General features: G+C 35.8%; 1 protein-coding gene across 2 annotated transcripts; it reads left to right on the top strand.

Annotated features, from left to right (window-relative positions):
• The first annotated feature begins 2,683 nt into the window (after positions 1–2,683).
• Positions 2,684–7,698, top strand: LOC121410195. Of its 2 annotated transcripts, XR_005969287.1 has the most exons (5): positions 2,684–3,621; positions 5,134–5,301; positions 6,114–6,235; positions 6,653–7,084; positions 7,389–7,698. XR_005969287.1 is itself a non-coding variant. In XM_041602109.1 (4 exons), exons 1-4 carry the CDS (start codon positions 3,541–3,543, stop codon positions 6,816–6,818), a joined length of 537 nt encoding a protein of 178 aa, XP_041458043.1. In that variant the 5' UTR covers positions 2,684–3,540; the 3' UTR covers positions 6,819–7,155. The 2 variants fall into 2 exon arrangements, 1 of the variants encoding a protein (XP_041458043.1); XM_041602109.1 differs by lacking the exon at positions 7,389–7,698 and having other exon boundaries at positions 6,653–7,155.
• The last annotated feature ends 17,168 nt before the right edge of the window (positions 7,699–24,866 follow it).

Below are 24,866 nucleotides of genomic sequence, written 5' to 3'. Positions count from 1 at the left end.
CTGTGATCTTCGGAATACTGTTGATTGGTTGATTAATTTAATATATTTTAATTAAGCATTATAATACACATTCTGTACAGCATTATTACAAGCCACTGCCACAATATTCTGATAGGCGAAGATCAAAATTTATAGCAAGTGCTTTATGTGAAACTTCCAATTGACGTGACCGTGACAGGAAAAGCTATAACACTATATGACAATTCCATATGTAAATTTTGGCTATCAGAAGGGGTGGGTGTTGTATTTTAATAATTGCTTCAGCAGGGGCGTCGATCCATTTTGCAGATTGGGGGGGGGGGCAAAATCATGAATAAATTTTCCAAAGGCGCTCGATCAGACAAAACAAACAAACTCTCACACACACATATATATAATATATGTATATATATATATGTGTGTGTGTGTGTGTGTGTGTATATAAATATATATATATATTTTATATATATATACATATCTCACCAACAGATTAATGCGAGCGCGAAGCGCGAGCTGAAAATTTTGATATTTCGATCTGAAAAAATATTGAGTTTAATGGACGTTTTTAATAAAGAACAAGATATATATATCCAACAAAAGATTATTGCAAATCGAAGTGGGAGTTCTCTTGAGGTTTAGAACTGAAAACGGGACCATATTCACTTTTTTAATCATGGAAAGTATGGGTTTTGTTACAGAAATGATGCGAGCGCGAAGCGCGAGCTGAAATTTTTTGCTATTCCAATCTGAAATGTGGACATTTTGAGCACGATTTTAGACGAAGAACGAGTTGTGTATCTCAATCTCGCTTGCTGATTTCTGTGTAACATTACAATCTTATTTTATTTTTAGCACATGCGGAATTATTGGGGGGCAAAACAATATGTTTGCCCCCCCCAATATTTTCATTGGTGGGGCGATCGCTCCCCCCCCCCATAATCGACGCCTCTGTGCTTCAGTGCTTTCTCTTCTATATTCACAACCATGATAATATTTGCGGAAAATTATACTCCTAATTGGTAACTCATGAGCTATCCCTTCTTATCTACAGCGTATCTTCATAACATGGAGAACATAATCCGAATATCCGCTGCTGTTGGAGAAGATCGAATTCTAGTTATTTTCGTCTGATTCCCCTCTTCTTTTCTTCTGTTTTCCTCCCATTGTATATAATGTCCCCAATTTTTCTTTATCTCCTTTTCACTTTTTCGATACCCCTTTCTCTTCAGTTTTCCTCTATCTCTCTTCCATTTTTTCCTTCTTTCCGGGCTTCTCCCCCATCCCCCTTCTGTTTTATATTTTCTCCCTATCCATATTCTTCCAATTTCTTTCTTCTTCACTTTTTTCACTTCTTTTATTCTTTTTTTTCCTCGCCTTCCCCCGTTTCTTTCCCTTTTTCCCTCGCAAGTGCGCTGTGGCACCAGTGCTCTTTCGCCATCAAAACATTAATCTTTTAGTACATGTATTTGAATTATCCTTGCTTTCGGGACTTATTTCCTATTGTGTTTATTTTATTCTTTCTTAGCTAACCTGCTTAAAAAGAAAGAGAAAATCGAGAAATGTCAGTTTGGGAAACTATATCGTGGATGTTTTGTGCTTTTTTATGTTTCTGTACTCTTTTTCTTTTAATTTGTGCCATTTGTCCCCCTTTTTTATGGGATGGGTTGAAGCTTTCGACCCTTCATTATTTTTCTTACTTACCTTTCTCCATTTTTTTCTTCTTCCTCTTCTTCTTCTCCTTCTTCTTTGCCTCTTCCTTCTTCTTATGTTCGCCTATACGGGTTGGGGGCCTAGCTGGTGTGGGCAAGGGGAGGGGGCAGGCAAGAAGAGAAAAGCACCCCAACATGACCAATACCATTATGTTTGTTCACAGTTCATTTCTTCCTTTGCAATGTGTATAGACAAATACCTTTTCAAGGTCTTTGGAAAGAGTTTGGGAATGATGGAGGCTGGGTTGTTTGTGCATGAGAAGAAGATGAAGAAAAAAAATTGAACAATTAATGTTTCAAATGATCGAAAGTTTACGCGATGTAAGCATAATTATAGAAAACAAGGTTTAGCATTTTTTCCTTATCGTCCTATTTTGGTGACCCTAGTATGACGAAACCCAGGCAGAATTAAGAAGAACAAGAAAAAAAGGAGGAAGAAGAAGAAAAGGAAGAAGAAGAAGAATAAGAAGAAGAAGGAGAAGAGGAAGAAGAAGAAGAAAAAAAAAGAATGAGGAGGAGAAGGAGAAAGGGAGAAGAAGAAGAACTAAAGAAGATCGGAGGAGGAGGAAGAAGCATTTTCATGCCATGATATCAAAGGATGCTTTATTTCCAAGCTAACAAGTCAGCATCATTTACAAATGAATACGTTTAGCCTATATATACCTACTTATTCTGCTTTTCAAATTATAACTTTTTTAAGGTATTGGTTTCCGATTTCTTTTGAATTTACTACAGTTATCGTTACTCTGTGCAGAACAAATTACTCACACCACACCTCGAACTCTTGACCATTTTGGTTACATTCAATGGGTTGACGACCTAAACAATACTTCACGCCTTTAGCGGTAACCAGCTAATTGTACGTCGAGTGTTTGATGCCTCTCTTTCTGCAAATATGTCTCGCTCCGGGGGTAAACACCAAGCTGTTTTGAGCAAGACATAGAGTACAATAATTAAGAAACAAAGTGGATGCATCAATGAGCACGTCGATTTGCTAAATATTTAGTGACATGTTCGATTTAGTGAAAGAAGGATCTCAAGAATATGTAGTCATTATCCGAGGAGGGGGGCATCACCCTGTCTCCGTTATGAAAAGGTACGGAATTTTGGTATTCTGCATCATTATCGTGACGTTCATTTATTTTTCAGATCCTGATTTCTGAAAATTCATCGGAAAGCACGACATTTTTTCAGCTATAGCTCATTCTGATACTTCAGCGATTCTATAAAACATTTCCAATACATTTACGTGTGTATGTACATTGAGCGTAGGTATTCGTGGCAATATCATCATTCTGAGTCTATAAAGCTCATCGACATTGACTTAATATTTTCTTTCGTTTATCAAGCTATTCACCGTGCAGGTGTGAACCCGTTGGGAACTCATGAAAGCAATCTTTAAATCTTTATTCCTTCATTTAAAGAAATCAATATCCGACCCGATTCATCACAATTATCGTCATCACCTTCCGTCAGCCAATGATTCCCAATGGAAATCAAACGGATGGATAATCTCTTCTGCAGCAGTTAATAGAGAATCGAATACGAACTTGAAATTACTGAACAGTTTTAGTCAAACAGCTAGTGGACGGACTACATTCTGCCAAAAGCATACATTATAAGCTGAAACTAATTTGGTCTAGACAAGGAGAGTGATATCTCCTTGGTCTAGATAAGAAGAATTAAATACGGCCCGTATAATACGGAGCTTCGCTTGAACCGACTGGATGTGACCTAAACTATTGTGATATTGAGGTTTAGATTCATGATGTAGTTTTGATAACGAAAAAGCATCAATTCATTACCTAGGAGATTTTTTCAAATTTTGTATATCATCTTTCAACAATGTAAAATGACAGAGAGTGCAGCATATCCAAAGACGGGGCAATCCAACTCCAACGCAAAGACAAAGCTTCAGTTACTACTACGACAGGTAAATATATACTTCAAAATTGACTATTCAATCATACAATTGCCGTTTTCTTGCGATTTCATTTTCTCTTTATTTAAATTTTCAATAACCATGCAAAAAAGTTAAAGATGTCAAAGATTCGTTGATATCGTTTATGTTAACATGGAACATTTCATACTTGCGTTGGTGCGAATTTAATTAACGATTGTGAAAATAGCTCTATGTGATTTTAGTTTTTGGTAATAAAAAAATGTTTATATCAAAATTGTCAACTAAGATCATAAAAATGATATTAATTAAAAGAAAATAAATACCAAACTCCTACTTCTGAAATATATTGGAGATCAAGGTATGATATAAGTAAAGAAGATTTTAGTTTTATTTATGAATTGCCTTTTAAAGTTATCCCAGATACAAGAACAAGAATATTTCAATATAAAATAAATACAAGATGCCTACTAGTAAATGCAAAGTTAAAGAAAATGAAAGTTGTAGACAATGAGATGTGTTCTTTTTGTAAACAAGAACAGGAAACAATTGAACACCTACTGGTAGAATGTTCGCATGCTCGAGATTTTTGGAATGAATTTCTAAGATGGTGGCATACTAAATTTAAAAAGGAAACTATCCAAGTAAAGGATGAAGAGATTTTATTCGGAATTAAAAACAAGCAAGATGTGTTATTAAATCATTGCCTTATTGTAGCAAAGAAAACTTTATATCTGTGTAGATATATTAATATCCTTCCTTGTTTTGACTTGTTTATCAGTAAATTAAAACAAGTGTACCAAACAGAAAAATGTATTGCTTATATGGACACTGTATAGATTTGTTAAAAAATGGAATCTATTAGATTTTGGGTAATGTAGACGAACAGACCTGTATTGCTTTTCTATGTTTCTTTCCTTTCCTTTTGTTGGTTTTGTATGTATTTTTTTTATCAAAATGTAACTTATCCATACTGTACACTGTTATTTTATATTGTTATCAAACTTGTTTGTGATATGTGTATGAGATGGTTATACTTAAATAAAAACGTTAAAAAAATAACCATGCAAAATCGGCACTAAAGAAATCGAGTATCACAAGTAATGTTTTGTTTTATGAACATTTTTTTCCTTGAACCGTCTCGTTTTACTTGATATGATTTGTGTTTATCAAGATTTTGCACTTTAAAGTTTCTTTATAGTTACTGCTATTTTTGTTGTAAGCACGATTGTCGATCGGTGTTTATGATGGGGGGGGGGAGGGGTACCATATTGCTCTCTGTGTGAAGGCTTTCGTTTAAGGGGAGCAGTTGATTTTAATTGATCTTCTTATTATTGTTTTATATGTTTCTCCTGATTTAATTATAGGCTAACACGAATCGGTTGAATCATCGATATACATAAAACGAAAATCAAACGAACTCTTTATCAGTGTTATAATACACAAAGAATCAAAGCGGAAAATCGTTTCGTAATATGGAGAAGATATGCCTACTGACTGATACATATTTCAATTATTTCTTCCATTTTTTTTTGGTGATACCAGATTGAGAAGGCATCTCGACTGGCTGAATTTCGAGTTGATCGAATCAAGGATCAACTTCGTCATGATCTGATTGATTTAAAAGCTAATAAACTAGCCATGAAATCACATGCAGTTAGCTTCAGGCATCTCAACTGTATGGATGAAAGTCAACAAAGAGATATGCTCAAAGTAAGATTTTTCTCATCAATCATTAAGTTAAATTTTTCAATTTAAATTCAATTTTATTTATTTCACTTCCATCAAACAAAAACAATTGTATACCAAATATAAACATAAGTATTTGTATCCGTTGCAAAGAAACAAAAATAATAGAAAAAAACACACAATTTGGGCAACACATTGGAGGTTTCAAATATTAAAGTATACTATTTTTCAATAGAAATTAAATTAAGATGGAAATGGAGGGACCCACTAAAAAGCAATGCTTGTACAATGTGGGCCCCTCAATATACCATACCATACAAGTTATACCATACAAAGAGAAATAAAAAAATTGGCTGTAAAGTATTCTGTAAGTTGCATCATGCTATCAAACCGATGTCAGTCAGCTTGCAAAGATCGATAAACATTACTTACTTGCCTACATCACATTGCTGTTCTTATATGTTTAATGCATTCAGAAAGCTAACGCAGCGTATTATCAATATCTAATTTATTGAATGATTTGTAAGATTCTGTTCATTTATTCAAGCATAATTTTGAAAATACGAAACACAATGCAGATAGTGTATGCAGGGAGGAAGGCCTGTGGTGCAGCGGATTCAAATACGATATGTACGAGTTAACGGCGCCACAAGGGACTTCAAACAATGAATGCATAGTGGAACAGAACTGCTATAATTTCTCGCATTTGCCTCTAAAACTTGCTGATTTGATAAATGAAAAGAAAAATAACAACATCATACATGTGTATTACTCTAAGGATTCAAAATAATATGTAAGGTATGTGATCATCATCATTCGTTCTTGTTTTATTTCAGGTGGTTTCGCAACGAGGTCGTTACTACTATTCATTAAAAAGTGAGGTTAAAGTTCACATTGACAGAATGAGCTCCTACAATCCACGCCTTGAACGTGCCAAACGACTTCTTATTCCTGCAAGGTAGAATGTACAGGCTTCGTCTTTCAACAGTTAAAACAATATTAATAATATCCTCACGTAATCGAGAATAAAGCAGGAAAAAAGCGGATCGATAGTGATAGGCCTACAAATGGGACAAATTGAAGAATAAGAAAAAGGAAAACGGAAAGGAATACAAACTGGAGAGGGAGAGAGAGAGAGAGAGAAGGGGGGGGGGGGCTGCACAACCGGTTCTTTTATTCAGCGTGATCATTGAAAATGATTGGTCAAAGGGATCTGTCACGTGGTCCCAAATGTATATTGTATAGGAGGATGGGATGGGATAGCGATTAATATGATACCTCGTAACTAATGTGGAAAAATCCCAATTGTTTTAATGAATAATGTATCTATAAATATTAGTTTGTTGATTTTAAGCTGTTTCTTATTTGTTCCTAGACGAGAGTCACTAGAGGCTATGGAGAGAGGAGTATTAAATCTACCCGATCTAGACGGGAGCCTTGCTATGAAACGAAACATGACGATGCTGGCTGATTTGAGTTTGGTTGAAGGAGAGCAAAGGGAATCGAATACACCAGAATGTCTTATATTTCCAAGAATATGAAAAATATAATTATACCGAGTTATTCAGAAAGAATAGGCCTCAAAATTACCAAACCTTGTCATGAGTACAGAAAGATATCTTGAAAAGAACATGTTGTCCCAAATAATCTGATACCATTTTCTGCGGATCGAAGGATAGGCCTATATACTTACTGCACGTAATATAAAAGCCAATTCATCATCATCATCATCATCATTATTATTATTATCATTATTATTAATATTATTTGTGTTTCATGAATCCAGATATCAATGCATGAATTGCATGTTGTGGCCCAGTGGATTAGTCTTCGGACTTTGAAACAGAGGGTCGTGGGTTCAAATCCCAGCCATGGCGTAATTTCCTTCAGCAAGGAATGCATCCACAGTGTGCTGCACTCGACCCAGGTGAGGTAAATGGGTACCGGCAGGAAGTTATTCCTCAAAAAGCTGTGTGCACCTGAATAGGTAGCCTAGCTTAGCCGGGTAATAATAACAGCAGGGCCCGCTGGGAGAACAGTTTTCGGAACTGAAGTGGCTACCCTGGGTAAATATACCTCTATTATTATTATTATTATTATTATAATTGCAGTAAAATGTATAGCAAAATATAATTTCAACTTAATTGACCTAAAAATTGTTTGATAAATATACTTTTTGTCAATTTTCACGTGCAATAAAGTTTACTGCAATTGATGTAGGAATATGGATCCATGGACATCTAGATAATTCGTTGCAGTCATGCATATTATACCATGTACAAATGAAGTAGGGGGAAACCTTCTGAAGTAGGTGGGGCGAGAGAAGTAGGGGAAAAACCTACTGAAGTAGGGGGAAACCCCGGTGTAGTGGTCCACCTGCATTCCCCATCAGTTATATATGGAGGAGAGACCTGCAGGTCATAGTGATTCAGTTCGCTTTTCGCCTCCCACACTGTAAAAATTGTTGTGTTAAAATTGACACCAATTGGTGTTAATAAAGGACCACACCCTGAGGTGTTAAAATAACACCCTAGAAATTGAACATAAAACCAAAGAGTGTAAATGTAACAACCATAGGTGTAAAACTAACACCACCAATTTAACAAGGGTGTAAAATAAATGGTGTGGTCCTCTATATGTACACCGGTTAACACCACAGTTTTTGCTGCGCAGGCACAGGTGACGCCAAATAATAATTATAATAATAATTATCATTTTGGTGAATATACATTATCAGGACGTGGAATAATTTTTCACAAAAATTGCGATTTTTAAGTGTATTTTTGTTCAGAGTCACTTGGTTTAGCCGACTTAATTTGATAAACCAAATTTATGTTTATTTCAGATCTAGCAGCCCCCCCCCTGAAATACACGGTTATTGTCTACGATTTGTGATACGAAAAGTATGAATAGCTAATCGCAGTTCAGTATTAAAACCCCGAATATTGCTCCGGATTGTGATCATTACATCAAAAGCCATACTCACCTCCAACGAAATTACAAGATCCAGTGGCGATCTTGTAGGCAAGCTGTCTTTTTTTTGTTGTTGAAAGTTGCTACATCAAGTTAATGAAAGATCTTTGAGAGTTTTAACTCCACAACGCACGACGGCCACAAGAACGTAGAAAATGTATTGTCAACAATGCCCCTAACAACCAAGCACAACCAATAATTAAATATTCATTGAAAATTTGTGAATCAAAGTAGCAGTTTCATCCTGGACTCGGGGCAAACGTCATATTTGCAATTTTTGTTCCGCTCTGAAAACTAAAACGAAATTGTTGTTCGGGTTTACCAATTCGACAAAGGCCTCCAAGCTTAGTTTGACGGGCATTTTAATCTATGTTCTTGGATCCGTCGTGCTTCGCGTGGAGCGAAAACTCTCTTGTTTCGAAGTTGAGTCCGTGAGTAAAATATAGATCTTGTAAATATGTAATAGATCAAATATGTAAAAAAATAATAACAGTACTTTTTTTGAGAATGTATATAAATTTATATGAAGATGGGATTTAAATAGAGGAAGTTTGTAAAACGACCGTCAACGCGTCTGGTGTGGTAAATCGCATTAAATGGTAAACGAACGACAATGCATCTGGTATGATGTGCCGAATTGATTGCATCAATTCTTCTCCCACTTTCGTCGAAATTGCTTTTTAAAATCGTATCCTGACTAGTTTGCAGTGTGATTAATATAGAATTCGTATAATTTGCTCATTGTCAATAATGTGGTCTCTGCAAGATCAACATAATTTTGTTTGAATTTCTACCTTTTCATTACTTATGAAATACGATTTATAATAGCGCGATCCTAAATCATTTTAGATTGGGAAGTTGGGAGAAGAAAAAAATAAAATCCATGCCAACATGATAGGCATATTTTGTTGGGGTTGGTTCTAAAGAGGATCGTAACAACCGTCAGAATGAAAATATTGCAGATGAAATGCACTTGTGTTTCCTCGAGCCCGATAGACTGTTGTGTGTATATTGCTCCTTGGAAAAAAAAACGTCCTTGAAAAACCCCACCCTTTTCTCAGTTAAAAGACGATTGAAAAAGTTTGTTTTGTGTATTTGTGAAAAACAAGTTATACACGTAAAAATAAATATTAGCTAGGTGATTGCGCGTGATTATGTGTTCTGTAGATGCAAATTGTTTGTTATAACTCGTATGTACATATACATGCACTCTATTCCTTCGAGTATGATTAATAGTATACTTTCACTTGCATGTCATTAAAAATCTGTTCAAAAACTTTATAGTTGATTTTATTAGAAGATGTAACTTTGGTGCATATTGAATTATTGAACTGCATTAATTTGGATATGTACTCGTGGTATTTGACACTTCCCCCCTTTTCAAAATATCATAAATATTTTATAACAGAAGTTTGAGCTAAATAATTCAATGATTTTTACACCAACTGACTAACCTATTTCTTTGATCTGTTGAAACACGTTTGAGATAGCGAACATTTAGTGGGGGAATTCTATTATCTGAACATAATATGATTTGAAAAAAATGAACATGTCATCAAAATCGGACAAGAAATAAATTTATGACATTTCAAGGTTTTGTATTATTATTTTGTTGAAACATTTATATTCGTGTCTTCATGAATATGCACTAAGATTAACTTCTTTGGGGATTACAGTTCTTTTATTTCAAATTACATTTATTCAAATTTTGTCCCTAAAAATTGAGATAATAATAGAATTACATTTGATTTAATGCAATGAAATGATATTCATTGGTGCAATGCACACAATAATGAAAATATGAAATAATTATGATTTCATGTAATACCATAGAAAAATGAAAGTAGAAAAATAGGCACCAGCCCATCTATAATACATGATGGCATGCATACAACTGTTTAAAATTCAATAACTTTTTTTATTTGTTGTCATTGATTTTGATGAGAAATAGTGTTTTGCCGTGTGAATTTTACTATATCTTAGATATAAATTTTTTTAGCCCAGAGTACCTCTTCTACTCATATTGTAACTATTCAAGTTAGGAGTTATTTCTAGTGTCAAACTTACAGAACACAATATACATGTATATATGAAAAAATATTCATAAAGTGTATTCTCTCAACGATATGGTTATAAGCTCCAGAGATCATATAACATGTAAACAAACATTTTGCAGAATAGTTACATTTTGTCCCCCACAAAATATATATATAATGGCTTTTACCACTGTATTTCTTTATGCAAAAGATAATTCTTCAGTTGTGCTTTTGTAAAGAACATTACTAGTATTATGAGATGTGCTAAGAGTTCAAAGGATAGAAGATTAACATTAATATTGCTTAATCAACACCCCCAAAACAAGATTGTCAAAAGCGTGTATGAAAAATTCACCTAAATTGACCCATTTGACTTTTGAGATGAGTTTTTGCCTTTATAAGGTGTTCACTTCTGCATGACTTGAAAGAGTGGCATTATTTTTTATACAGAAGTTAGCTAATAAGTGTAGCAAAACTCCTAATAAATTAATTTGATAAAGACTGTTTTGTTGTTACTAAGCTATTGTATTTTGAAAATGGGAGTTAGTCACTTTTGGTTGTGTTTAGATAGAAAATATGAAAGATTATAAAGAAAAGAAGAGAGAGAGACAGTCACACACACGCACCCATACAGCCTATTGGACCCCACAGTTTAGGTTTATATAACTCTATGCCCCACACACACATAAAGCCTCAGGTCAGGGAATCAACAACACATTCATTACTTCATTAAGCAAGGTTTCCACTTCGGCGAGTTAACATCGCGAGTTATGGCGAGTTATAGCGAGTTGCCAAAATGAGGCACTCGCGATAACTCGCATTAAGCTCACCATGAAACTCGGGATAACTCGCGACAACTCGGCATGACTCGGCGGAGCTCGTTCAAGCTCGGGACAACTCTCCTTGAAGTCGTGAGCAGTTTCAAAATTTTTGAACATGTTCAAAAATTTTGCTAACTCGCTGTAACTCGTGCTGAACTCACCTAAACTCGTTGTATACTCGCAGTACTCGTACTAACTCGTAAGAAGCTCGAGATAAACTCACAATAACTCGTAATAACTCGCCACATCTGAGTATACGCGAGTGCGTTCCGAGTTTTCAAGAGCGAGATACGAGCATTGCGATCGTTTTACGAGTCAAGTGGAGGTGCCCACGAGATTAGCGCGACTTTAGATCGAGCACCCCGAGTTACAGCGAGTTTCGTATGAGTTTATTCCGAGCGCGTGGCAAGGGCTCAGAGGCATGCAAGCTGAATGATAAATGTCCAGTGATCTATATTTTCCCCACATCTAAACCCCTCAAAAAAAGTTTGGAAATCTGAGTTTGGCCATTAATTTCTCCCAACTCCAAAATTTACATATTGCATATTTGACATCATTTAAAAGGTCATTCGATTTTCTTTACCGTATGATACCATGCTTGTTATGATCATGTCATTACGAAAAGAGCAGGATTCAAAAGTGTTGGATGAAGTTTGAATTGAAAAGCTGCAAAACGAGCAAAAAAGTTTGGAAATCTGAGTTTGGCCATTAATTTCTCCCGACTCCAAATTTTACACAATGCATATTTGATATCTTTCAAAAGATCATTTGATTCCCTTTAACATGATCCCATGCTTGTTATGATCATGCCATAAAAAAAGAGCAAAATTGAAAAGTGTTGGATGAAGTCTGAAGTAAAAAGCTGCAAAACGAGCAGAAACAATCATGGAGGGTCAATACAGAACAAGATTCTTTTGTCTGTGTCAATACAGATGAAAGTCCATTGGCCCTGCTTTTTCATTTCATAATATTTCTTGTGGTTTATGTTTGTTTGTTGTGTGTTTGCTTGTGCAGAGGTATGTTTGATTCCATTTGAATGTTGATGTTAAGGTGCATGAAAACAATTGCTGAGAATCTCACTCATCATCATGGATGAAAAGAACAGTGACTTTCAATATAAATTTTGAATTTTGACCTTGCCCCACATTTCAAGGCACTGCACCTCCATGTGAGCCAAAATCACATCATGGAAAGTATCATTTTAAAGAAAATTAAATGAACTATTCATTGATATTTACTTAGACCGAGGCAAGATTACCGATCAAACTCGAAAGAAACCGCTTAAAAAACTCACTCATCACCACGGAAAAAGGAACAGTGACTTTCATTATTGTGTCACTTTGCAACTTAATGTTTGAATCTTGACCTTGCCACGCCACATTTCAAGGCACTGCACCTCCATGTGAACCATAATCATATCATGTAGGGTATCATTTTAAATAAAATTAGATCTAATCATCAAACAATTGATATTTATTAAAACCGAGGAGGAAGTTTATTTTAAAGTGAACATTTTAACTGACCCAGACAATTTACACTTACTTTTAAAAAGGCTGTTGCCACTGCATTATTACAACTTTAAACAAATAAGGAGAGAAATATGCCTCGATCCAAAAGATCCAAGAGTTGTGGCCATTCAGGTAGGGAAACAGCGAAAGAAGATATCATTCAAACAAGGGTAGAAGAGGTGCAGGAAGAGACAATTGAAACGGAAGAAAAGTTCAATGACGAGCAGAGCCAAGGTAAAAGAACAAGACATCAAACTAGACAAGGTCCAAGTGGAGCGCCTCTGGCAGTCTAACCTGCATCACGCTATCCAGTAGCAGTGCTGACTTTGAAAACTACTATAAAATATTATTCACAAAAACACCATTCATACAATGGTACAATATTACGTTCATTGACAATAAATGACATTTGACCTTGATCATGTGACCTAAGACTTGTCAGTGATACTTGATTACCCTATATCCACATTTTAGAAACTGTATCTAAACTTTGAAAGTTATGACAGCAATATAGTATTAATATCCAAAATGGCCAAAGTTCAATAACCTTAAATGACCTTTGACTTTGGTCATGTGACCTGAAACTGGCATGAGATGTTCGGTGATACTTGACTACTTTAATATCCAAGTTGATGAATCATATCCATAAGCTTTCAAAGTTATGATGGTAATTCCACAAATACCCCCAACATGGCCAAAGTTCGTTGACCTTAAATGACATTTGACCGTCTTGTGACCTGAAACTCTCACAGGATGTTCAGTAATACTTGCTTACTCTTATATCCAAGTTTTATGAATCACATCTATAAACTTTCTAAGTTATGATGGTAATTCAACAGATCACCCGAACATCACTAAAGTTCATTGACCTTTAACCTTGGACATGTGACCTGAAATTTGCACAGGATGTTTAGTGATACCTGATTACTCTTATGTTCAAGTTTCATGAATCAGATTCATAAATTTTCAAAGTTATAATGTTAATTTAACAAATACCCCAATTAGCCAAAGTCCATTGACCCTAATTGACCTTTGACCTTAGTCATGTGACTTGAAACTCAAGCAGGATGTTTATATTCTTTAATAACCTTATGTCCACGTTTCATGAACTAGGTTCATATATTTTCTAAGTTATGATGACATTTCAAAAACTGAACCGTAGGTTAAGATTTTGATGTTGATTCCCTAAACATGGTCTAAGTTCATTGACCACAAATGACCTCTGATCTTGGTCTTGTGACCTGAAACTCAAGAAGGATGTTCAGTAATGCTTGATAAACCTTATGGTCAAGTTTTATGAACTAGGTCCATATACTTTCTAAGTTATGATGCCATTTAATTTCAAAAACTTGACCTTCGGTTAAGATTTGGTGTTGACGCCACCGCCGCCGGCATCCATCTTTGAGTGCCAAAAAATTTGCATATCTCGTCCCTTGGTCGTATGAAACTCTTATCACTCGTAACAAAATCTTGATAACTCGTTCATAGCTCGCTTGAAGTCGTATAAAGGTCACTGCAACTCATACTAAGCTCGGCCCGACTCGTTTCGCGCTCGGTTCACTCGTACAGCGAGCGTAATGAACTCGATGTTGAGTCTTTTGTCACTGAAGCAAATTCCAGGAAAAAATGTAAATTTCACGCGAGCTTGTGCGAGCTAAGGCGAGTTAGAGCTCGCGTATGACTCGCAACTCCAACTCGCCAAAGTGGAAACCTTGCTTTACTGATTATAATTTTGTATATCATGTCCCCCTCCTCTCTCCCCTATCTTTCTTTCTTAACATCTTCCAGCCTCTGTATCAGCACTTCTATTAGAACAACAAAGTGGTGTGAAAATAAATACAAATAAATTGGAAAATTAATAAATGTATGAAAACAAAGAGATCACTGACACTCTGCAAACTTCAAGTTGGAAACTTTGTGAATAATTGTGACAATGATGTGAATTTTTAAATTTTGGTTCCATTAGAAATATATTTAACTCTCAAGAGATGTGTTAAGCATTTGGCAATACAACTCAGAGAAATTATCATAAGTCATCACAAAACATTAAAAAAAAATTATCAAAACTTGTGAAAAAAAAATGACATTTAGGAATCTTGTACAAATTATGGTGAATTTGTTCCTCTAATTTGAAATCCTTACCTTAAGAGATTTCAACAATTTTTGTGTTCTTTTCATTTTGATCAAACTTTCATTAATGGTATTTTGCTTTTCTGATTATCTTTTATCTTTTTAAACAACTTTTTCCTTGGATTGAATTACCTTTTCTCTCTCTCCTTCTGCTTTTCTTTCTTATTCATTTTTCTTGCTTTCTCTCTCCCATCTCTTGATATCTATTTCCCATCCCGTCTTCTTTGAATACATTGTACATGCATTTCTTTTGTGTATAACTGCAACATTCTTAGTTAAAATCAACAAAAGAAAAATCATCAACATCAATGCTCAACAACTCAGACTAATAATAACTATCAAGGTGTTTACAAACAAAAACACATTCACAAAGATTATTAAATACAAAAACACAAAAAAATAATCAGTTTATTGTACATAATGTAAACATGTTTAACATATTAAAAATGAAACATAGAATCATCTGACTTTCAGTAATAAAAGTGTTCTACGAACATGACGAAGGGTACTTATCGTATTGTCATCAACAACACACATTTTTACATTTTCATTGGAGCAAAATTATTATGATTTACTCATCACATATATCCGTTATTGACAAAACTTAGCAAAAATCTTTGAGTTCAATAAGATAGAGGAAGATGTGGCTTCTACATACAAGAGATGTAAGCCGCCTAGACCTAATATTGTATAGAGAACAAGAGAGATTCCCTTGTTTTGAAGGAATATAGAAATAGAATTTTATATTGCTGTGCAGAAATACAGAGGTAATAAGTATATAACCCCCATTCTAACAGGTAAGATACTGTCACAATGGTTTGGCATAGAAATATAGTATCACACATTCAATAAATTGATTGAACAATGATGGCTTATCACTGATGCAACAATACCTACAGTTCGTCGCATGCACCACGAACCGTCCTCTCTGCGCACTTCAATGCGAAAGTTAGTTTTACAGAAAACGCATTTGAAGATAGCTTTTTAAAACCAGCATTAAGTGCACCTACCAGGAGAGCCAATTATTTACCAGCGTCTTCGTTCAAAAGTTCAGGAACTAAGGTTTCATCCCATATCTTTATATTTTCTTGAAATTAATTATTTATGCCACAGTGGGCATCGTAACAGAGAGGACGGTTCGTGGAATAGATACAGTGCGCTATCGCGCATCTAAGTTCGCAGAGAGGACGGTTCGTGGTGCGTGTGACAAGTTTGAACATCAAATAATTTTCAAAGTATTATTGTTGACCATCACAAATTATTTGTAAATCATTGGTCAGTAAGTAAAGTGTTAACTGTCCAATATGACATTTTACATCAAAATAATTATCAATAAACTGACATGGGGTGAGCAAAGAGCAAAAACCCAAGAGCTCTTAATAGGGCCCTTAGAAGCAAATCCTGGAGTCCCATCGAAAGAAAATGAAGATTTTACACTGATGTGTATTTGAACCTGTAATGTGTTGGACCCAAACCTGTCTCCTAAATCTGACCCTGCTGACCCGAGTTGTTGTACCATATATATATATATATGTATATATATATATATATATATATATATATATATATACACAACAAAAAAAGTAAGTCCCCCCCTAAACAAACATCAATAATTTCCGAACCAATGGGAGTTTTTGATATATTTTTACATGAGCGTGTAGGTAATTTTATAAGTTACCCTCTGAGTAAATGTTGTGGACGTATCTTACGTCATGCTTCAGTGAGCAACGTCAGAAGGCAAAAATGTCACTTTTCAAAAGTCACAAGCAAAATATCATGACTTTGATTCCATTTTATTAGAACTAATTCCACTTTCTCATCATGAAAAATAGTCAGAAGGCTTGTAAAAGGTAGTTTCTAAAAGACAATACAACTTTTTAAACTAAATTTCACGGTTGAATAAACTCAAGTCCAAATTGGCCATAATTGGATTTTTACACATTTCTATCAATAAAAATGCTAGAATATGATGACAGTTATTTTGGGGAAGATTATCTTCAACAATATTCATCGTTTCACGGTTCAATGAACATTTATTGGAAACAAAAAATGCGATTTTAAAATATCGTAGGCAAGTATTGCTTTATTTTGGTAACTGAAAATGATCTTTTCTCAACTTTTTTGTTATGTTCATGACCAATTAACTTGCTTCAATGATTCAAAGGTTTCAAATTAAACATTTACGCTTGACTGAACATGTGGAATGTGATTAGCTCTTTTTTACGTTATTGGAAAAAATGCAGTTTGTAACTATGGATATCTGTCACAAAACTCCTTGTACAGTTCATTTGATTTGATTTTTATGAAAATCCCGATGCTTAATGCATCAGTGAGCACACAATATTCGAAAATTATGCAAATGAGAAGAAAGTTCAAGGCCTTGGCCCCACTCTGTACCGTATCGAATGGTTATTTTGGTGTGCGCACCTTTTGGATAGTGTTACTCAGAAGCCATGTGCGAAGTTTCATGAAATAACTGTTAGCAGAAGTAACAAAAACCGTCCATGAAACAAACCCTCATTTCATATTTGTTAGAATTTTGACTTCCTCTCTCATAGACTTGTGTACATTATGGGTGCGTATGTTTAAGCATATGTAACCCCTTATTCAATATGGTGGAACTTTTTTTTAAGGCTGTCTTTAGCAATGTCGTTAGGCAGTAATGTTTATCAACCTATGGGCAGAATTCTGTGCAAAAATGAAATCGATTTGTTTAGTTATGGATGAGTGAGCACGCATCAAAGTGGGAAAATTAGTATTTTCAATGTCACAGCCTCATTTTAAAGGGTAATAAAGTGAGTATTGGGGGCAAATTTGGTTTCAAATGTGTCTTTAATTGCTATTGTTTTTATCATCCATCATTTCTATCACCAAACACTTTCCGAACTTTCGCCATTTTCATGGTTGAGCGAGCACATTCGAAAACTTAGGAATGAATACACTATACTGCATAAATGTATTCTTTTCCTAACAATTTCTAAGGATCAGTTGAATGTATGGACAGATCAGTGGTGGATCTAGAATTTTAAATGGGGGAGGGGCCTATAATCGGGGGAGCCATCAACATTTTCAAATTTTAACATGATCTAACAAGTTGTAGAAGATACTACCAACCCCCCCCCATGATGATACGTCACAACACAGGGGCCACAGAGCAGTTTTCAAAGTGGGGGGGGGGGGCTGACCATGCCAAAAATCACAATTGTATTACATTTTTGCACTTGCTTTTGGAAAAAAGTGGAGGGCTGAAGCCCCACAGCCCCCGCTTCCGCGGCCCCTGCAATACATCGTGCTCACTCAACCATGAACATACGATATCAAAATTTGGTGTGAAGTGGTTAAATGATGGATAGTAAAACAGCATAACACCATAAAATTCACCTAAAAGCAATTTTTGCCCAATATTTTTATTTGCACAATCTGAAAAACGACACTTGTGACTTTCAAATATGGTCATTTTTAATTCAATCTTTAATTACTCATGCATGACTCAACCGATCAATCTCATTTTCCCCCAGAAGTTGCATAATGAGTGTAGGAAACCACCCATGAAATATCATATCTCAAAATAATTTGGTTAAAAAGTTACAGCAATTTGATTTAGGGGGGACTTACTTTTTTTGTTGTGTATATATATATGGAATCTGGTCCTGTTTATACACTCAAAATTGTATGTTGACATGACATAAATATAATTGGATAAATGAAGAGCTCCTTTCCAAAGTGATAGTTGACATTAATTTACTCATTTTCAGTACTTTTAACACTACAACTAACAAAATTCTGATTTTCTAAATGGAAAAAAAAATTAATGACATTTAAAAATCCTTTTATGCTGGCCATGAATTCATCAGCTGTTCCAGCTTGTCATAGCTCAGATCCAAAGCATAAATCCTGATTGAAATAATACGTATTATAATGCAGGTTGAAAGTTCTGGGTATGGAGCATGCATGCATGTGTTGTGTGTATTTTCACCTTATAACTCATTGGTTACCAAACCAGCATAGTGACACAAATTTCATGAACATGATATCATACAAATATTGACTGCTCATGATGATAATGGTGGAAACTATCACTCTTGATGTGCTGTTCATATTTAGGCCCTTCTCATCCATGGTGGAGCCGAGAGGTTTTAGAACCAAGGGAGTAATAATTTCCATCATCGACCGAATACAGATCAGTCAATATCTAACGCTAAATTAAAGAAAAGTCCAACATCAAAAATCCAACTCGGCGAAATCCAACGTGATTTATGTGCTGAATGGAAGAGAAGTCCACACACTGTGCCCATGGAAATTTAAAGGACAAGTCCACCCCAACAAAAAGTCAATATTAAAAAAAAGAGAAAAATGATCAAACAAACACTGAAAATTTCCTCAAAATTGGATGTAAAATAAGAAAGTTATGGTAATTTAAATTTTCACTTAATTTCACAAAACAGTTATATGCACATCCTGGTTGGTATGAAAAATGAGGGGACTGATGACATCACCCACTCACTATTTCTTTTGTATATGGGCTATTCCACGGTTACTCACGTTACATTTGGAGACACCTTGACTCATATTTGGAGCTGTAACTCCATTATTATTGATAGGAACTAAACATCTCCTTATCACAACAAAGTACACAGTCTGCCTATCCTTCGTATAAAAACAAAACTTGGGAAATTCTATTATGCTCCTGGCAAATATTTGGAATGTGTCGGTTACTCACGTTACATGATTTGGACATGCATAAAATGAAAAGTCAACATAAGTGAAAAGTCTCCTCATACAAGGCTTTTATGAAAGTTGATTATATCCATTTCGAAGAAGTATATTAGGGAGACAAACTTTGTATATAATTAAAAAAATAAAGAACACATGGTTTTTACTTGGGGTGCAGATAATATGGTTACTCACGTTACATTTTGTCCATGTATGGTTAACAACACACATGTCATTAAAAATTCAATAATGTGTGTAAAATTCATTGCTAGGAACATCTAAAAGAGATTTTATACCAAAAATTGGAACAATTGGAGCTTTATTAGGGAGTAGGAGGGAAAAGTATGATTTCACTTACTAATTATGCATAAATTAGCATAATCGCTTAATACCAATTTGCATGAAATAAATTACTGTATAGTATTGTAGATTATGTCCAAGACAACCTGCACGCAAATTTTCGGCGTGATTGTGCGGCCAATGGCCGAGATCTCAAGGGGGGCCTGGGAGCCCCCCCTCCCCCGGGCCATATCAACTCCTAAAATACCCCTGCCTAGATAGGGTTACAGGTAAGGGCATTCAATGTGTTGTTCAAACACTCTTTAAAGTTAGGTTAATCAAAACCAAGTCTTACTAATGCACTCCTCGCATTGTGAATACTTCTACTAATATTCATTTTTTATGTGTGATTGTATGACCACTGATATTTTGATGAACAAAGAGTCGCATCAAAGAGATGTACCCTCATTTTGCTTTTAATTAATAAAAAATAACTTCACAACTCACCATGAGACTTAAAACTTGACATCCTACAGAAAATGTTACCGAACTGAATAATTTTTACTGGTTACTCACATTACATGATGGTTACTCACGTTTCAAAGTTACTCACGTTACAGTTTTTCTTCATCAATTTTATAAAAAAATTGTACTTTTTAATGATTTTGATAGTCATCATTGTGTCAAAGATTGTTTGAAGGAAGAGAATTTAAAATCCCACCAATTAACTGAAGAATTTTTCTCTCAGAAGAATTTTTCTCTCAGTTTTTTCGGTTACTCACGTTACATCACCTGAGCAGGTTGCAATATTTATTTTTGAATGAGTACTACAAATTTACTTGAAAAGGGGTTGTTTTTTTTAAGTAATTTGACTCTTCTAAACTTTAGAAATATATAAAGTGGTATGTTGTTGCAACAACAAAATGGTAATAAGGCATATTTCATTTTTCACTATTTTTCTTGTATTTTGGTACACAATGGAAGACACAACTTTTGACCCTTTTTTTTCCAAAGTATACATATGAAAATAAACTTTTTATTTCTTGTTCCTGAAACTATCATGTATGAAGGACTTAACGTATTAAAAAATTCAAGAAAATATTGAATTTGAATTTTTAAGCTCATGTCCACCAACCTGTGGAATTGCCCATATTAATTATATGAAATATTTCAATCATGAGAAACAAAGTTTTATTCCTTCCTGAACATGTGGAATTACTACTGTTTTCACATTTTGTGGTTCAACCAACAGGGTCCCTTTCGTCAAATCTATGAAAATTGAAATATTGTATTATTCAAACAATAAAAAACAAAAGAAATAGTGAGTGACATCTTCAACTTTTCCCAGGTTGGACTTGCCCTTTACATGTAAGTGGTCAGCGGAAATGGAAACTGTTCCCTGCCGTATCATCGCGAGAGTTACCCGAAGTACTATCACAGGGTTTGGGGTTACTATAATTTTACCTTAATAGTTCAAATGATAGCTAAACACAAACACTCGAGGCAATGATAAACGGTAAATTTTACCATATGTGTCACGTGAAAGTTCTTTGACCAATCATATTCGAGATGAATCAATCAAGCTGGCAAATGCGGGTTACCTTCAATTTGTAACCTTGTAACGATGCTACGTCAGCTGTTAAGTTGTAATCATGTTTTTATTAATCAAATGAAAAAACATGTAGACAAATGCACCAGGTGCATGGTCCTATATGACCCTATATGAACACATGGCAGGTCAAAGTAACACAAGAGCTTACAACATAAACATAGCTAATAAAGGCACATATATAATGTAAATAATTTAAATGACATTTAGCCCTCAATACGTCCACCAAACGTAAAAGATATACTGTTTGTAGTAAATCATAAAGCAAGATCGTCATTGCAATAACCAACACATCTCAAAATACCTGCATGTAGGCATTCGTGCCCCCCACTTTTTGAAGCACTGAAAAAGTGTCCCTTTTTACCCACTAAAAATGCCTCCTTACAAATACATTCAGTGCCGCATTCATCTTATAAGGACCAAATTTTATGTGTTAACAAGTGCCCAATTCCCTTCTTATAAGTGCACATTCTCGTATCAGATAAGCTGCCCTTTTATGCACGACCAGCATCCGTTTTCATTTTACCGTTCTGAGTTTACAAGTGCATTTTTTTCAAAAAATCCTATCAAAATGTTTGTGTCCCCTTCAGTTGTCCTTTTTCAAAATGAGATTTTCCCTCTGCAGTGTGCCCCTTTCTACATTTGATCAAGTGCTCCATTTGAATACAGGGCTCGAATTAATCCAAGGCCATCCAAGGCCATGGCCTTAGATGCCCTCAGAAATGGCCTTGATGCCCTTTCAAATATTTGTAGACTTAAGGCCAAAATAACTGCCCTTTTTTGCTGTGGCCTTGGTGCCCTGCGGTAATCCAGTGCATGTGCCCCATTGAAAAGTGCTTTTATTATTGATGCCCTTTTTTTGGTGGCCTTGGATGTCCCATAAAGTGAAAACTGCCTGCCCTTTCCCTTAAGTGCCCTTTAAAAAAATGGCCTTGCCCCTTTAAATTCTTAATTCGAGCCCTGTGAATATGTCCTCATTTACTTCTAATAAATGTCCCTTTTCTTTTCTAGTTGGTTCAAAATGTCAAGTTTGTTAATGTAATGTATTTGCAATTTATAGCGCCCTTTCTTTTCTGCAGGGGCACTGAACCGGAGGGAAGGAGGCACTTTCCCCCTAAAATTCCCATAGGAAGGAAATGCTTTTTTTTTTCAAAATGAAATGTGCCCTTTGTGCCTAAAAAGGGCATTTGACCTTTTACCTTAGGGTGCCCTCGGGAAAATAAGCTGTTTGCACCCAATACCCCTTTTGACTTTCTCTGAATATTATGTCAAATTATATAATGAAGACGTAAATACTGATTACGCCTTCAAACTCAGAGATGCACTACGGACAGTACACGAAAGAGCAAGAAGAAACCTGAAGGATGCTGGAAGCCGACAACGCACTCTATACAACAGGAGGGCATCCGAGGCTGACTTTGACGTGGGGCAATATGTGTGGCTCAGAAAAAAAATAGGAAAAAAGGAGTATCTGCAAAATTGGAACCCCGATGGCTCAGACCGTTTCTTATCGTTTTGAAGCTCTCTGCTGTCACATTCCGTCTTCAACAATCTCCTAGATCTCTACCACTTGGGGTCCATGCAGATCGCATGAAGAAATACCAAGGTGTTGAGCTTCCAGTATGGCAATTCAAAACAACCAATAACAACTAAGCTTACAACGACCACAGTCGAATGATTATTCACCAACAACAGACGGATTTTCGCTTTGACCATGCCCTCTGTCGCTTAGATGTAAAATTAGATGAAGAATATGAAACTCAGCTGTTTTGTTTCATGCTACAAATTAAATCTAATTTCGGGCACAGAATTATGACCAATTTTATGCTCTTCTCCAATTTGTATTGCAGAAGATGGTGAGTGACGACGAGATCAGCATTTCCAGCAAAGTATCACGCAATGAATTCTCCTGTGGGGAATGCAGCACAACATTTGAGAAACTGACACAGCTAAATCGCCATCACCATTAATGTCATGTGAAAAGATTTAGATGCACCAAATGCGATTACAGATGTGGAAGGAAGGGTGACCTGGAAAAACATGAAGCGACCCATGCAGAGCCAGTCCCAACCAGGAAATATGGAAAAACTCCAGTTCACACTCCGGAATCTAGGTCCCGTTCAGACAAATCACCAGTACGACATAGGAGCCCTTGATCTCCTTGGGAGAGCGGAAGATAATCCCACTCAGCACCTAGATCACCAAGAAGTCTGGAAAGGTCACCCGCATCTAATACACCTCAATCTTCTCATCGGAATGACTGAGGAAAATCTCACCAAAGATTTAGATCTGCAGAGAGGACTTCATCAAGGTGCTGCGACGCCAGTTGCCAGACAGAGGAAGAAAACACTTCCGAGAAGGTTTTTGTCCAGGCAGATGAAACCAGAAATATGTATTTGATGAAACCTGAAAACTATGATAAACTACTAACCGATAATATCACTCAAAAATAAAGGAGAGCAGAACCAGAAGTAACTTAAGACATCGACAGGGAATTCGACCAAATAGCTGGGGCCCTTAACATCCAAGACAGAATAGGCAACACTGCTCATCAACCAGCCTTCATCGCCCTGAAGGACCATAAAGAAAACTTCAGAAACAACCCAAAAGCCAGACTAATAAACCCCACTAAATCCGAACTAGGTAAAATAAGTTAACAGAATTCATCATATAAACAACATTAGGAAGAAAAATAAAGCAAACCAGTGGATTAGCACTGCGAATGTCATCAAATGGTTTACAAAGTTACCTGATAAAGACATGCTCACTTTTTTGGTCTTCGACATAGTCGACTTCTACCCCTCTATCTCCCAAGACCTCCTCCTCAAATGCTGAAGGTGGGCTGAAAGGTACACCTCTCTCAGTAATATCGAATGAGACATCATCTTGCATGCTAGGAGAACTCTCCTCTTTGACAACAGCAACAAACCTTGGATAAAAAGGGAGGCACAACGCCAATTCAATGTCTCAATGGGGGCCTACGACGGGGCTAAAATCTGCGAACTGGTAGGCTTATATGCCCTATCGCAGTTGGAAACCAAAACAAATAAACACAGTGTCGGTCTGTACAGGAATGATGGACTGGCCACTTTAAGACGCACCTCAGGCAGCAGGGCCAACAGAGCTAGAAAAACACTCATCAAAGTCTTCCAAGAGCTCGAGCTGAGAATAACAGTGCAAACCAACCTGAAACGGGTAGACTACCTAGATGTAACTTTAGATCTCGAGAATAACTCCTACCAACCCTTAAGAAAACCCAACAACACCCTGATGTATGTGAATGCCAACTCCAACCATCCCCCTACCATCACTAAGCAAATTGCCACATCAGTACAAACAAGAATCTCATCCCTATCTTCAAATGAAGAAAAATTTAAGACTGCAGCACCGGTATACAAGGAAGGCCTGAGCAACAGCGGTTACAATGGTGACATCAAATTCGCTACAAATCAAAAGTCCAAGAAAACCAGGAAAAACGCCTAAGAAGAGTTACAAGGTTCAACCCATCCTACAGCAGTAA

This window comes from Lytechinus variegatus, chromosome 3 (genome assembly GCF_018143015.1).
Source record: "Lytechinus variegatus isolate NC3 chromosome 3, Lvar_3.0, whole genome shotgun sequence".
Classification (NCBI taxonomy): domain Eukaryota; kingdom Metazoa; phylum Echinodermata; class Echinoidea; order Temnopleuroida; family Toxopneustidae; genus Lytechinus; species Lytechinus variegatus.
Note: the sequence above shows the minus strand (reverse complement) of the source record. Positions and strands in the feature narration are given on the sequence as shown.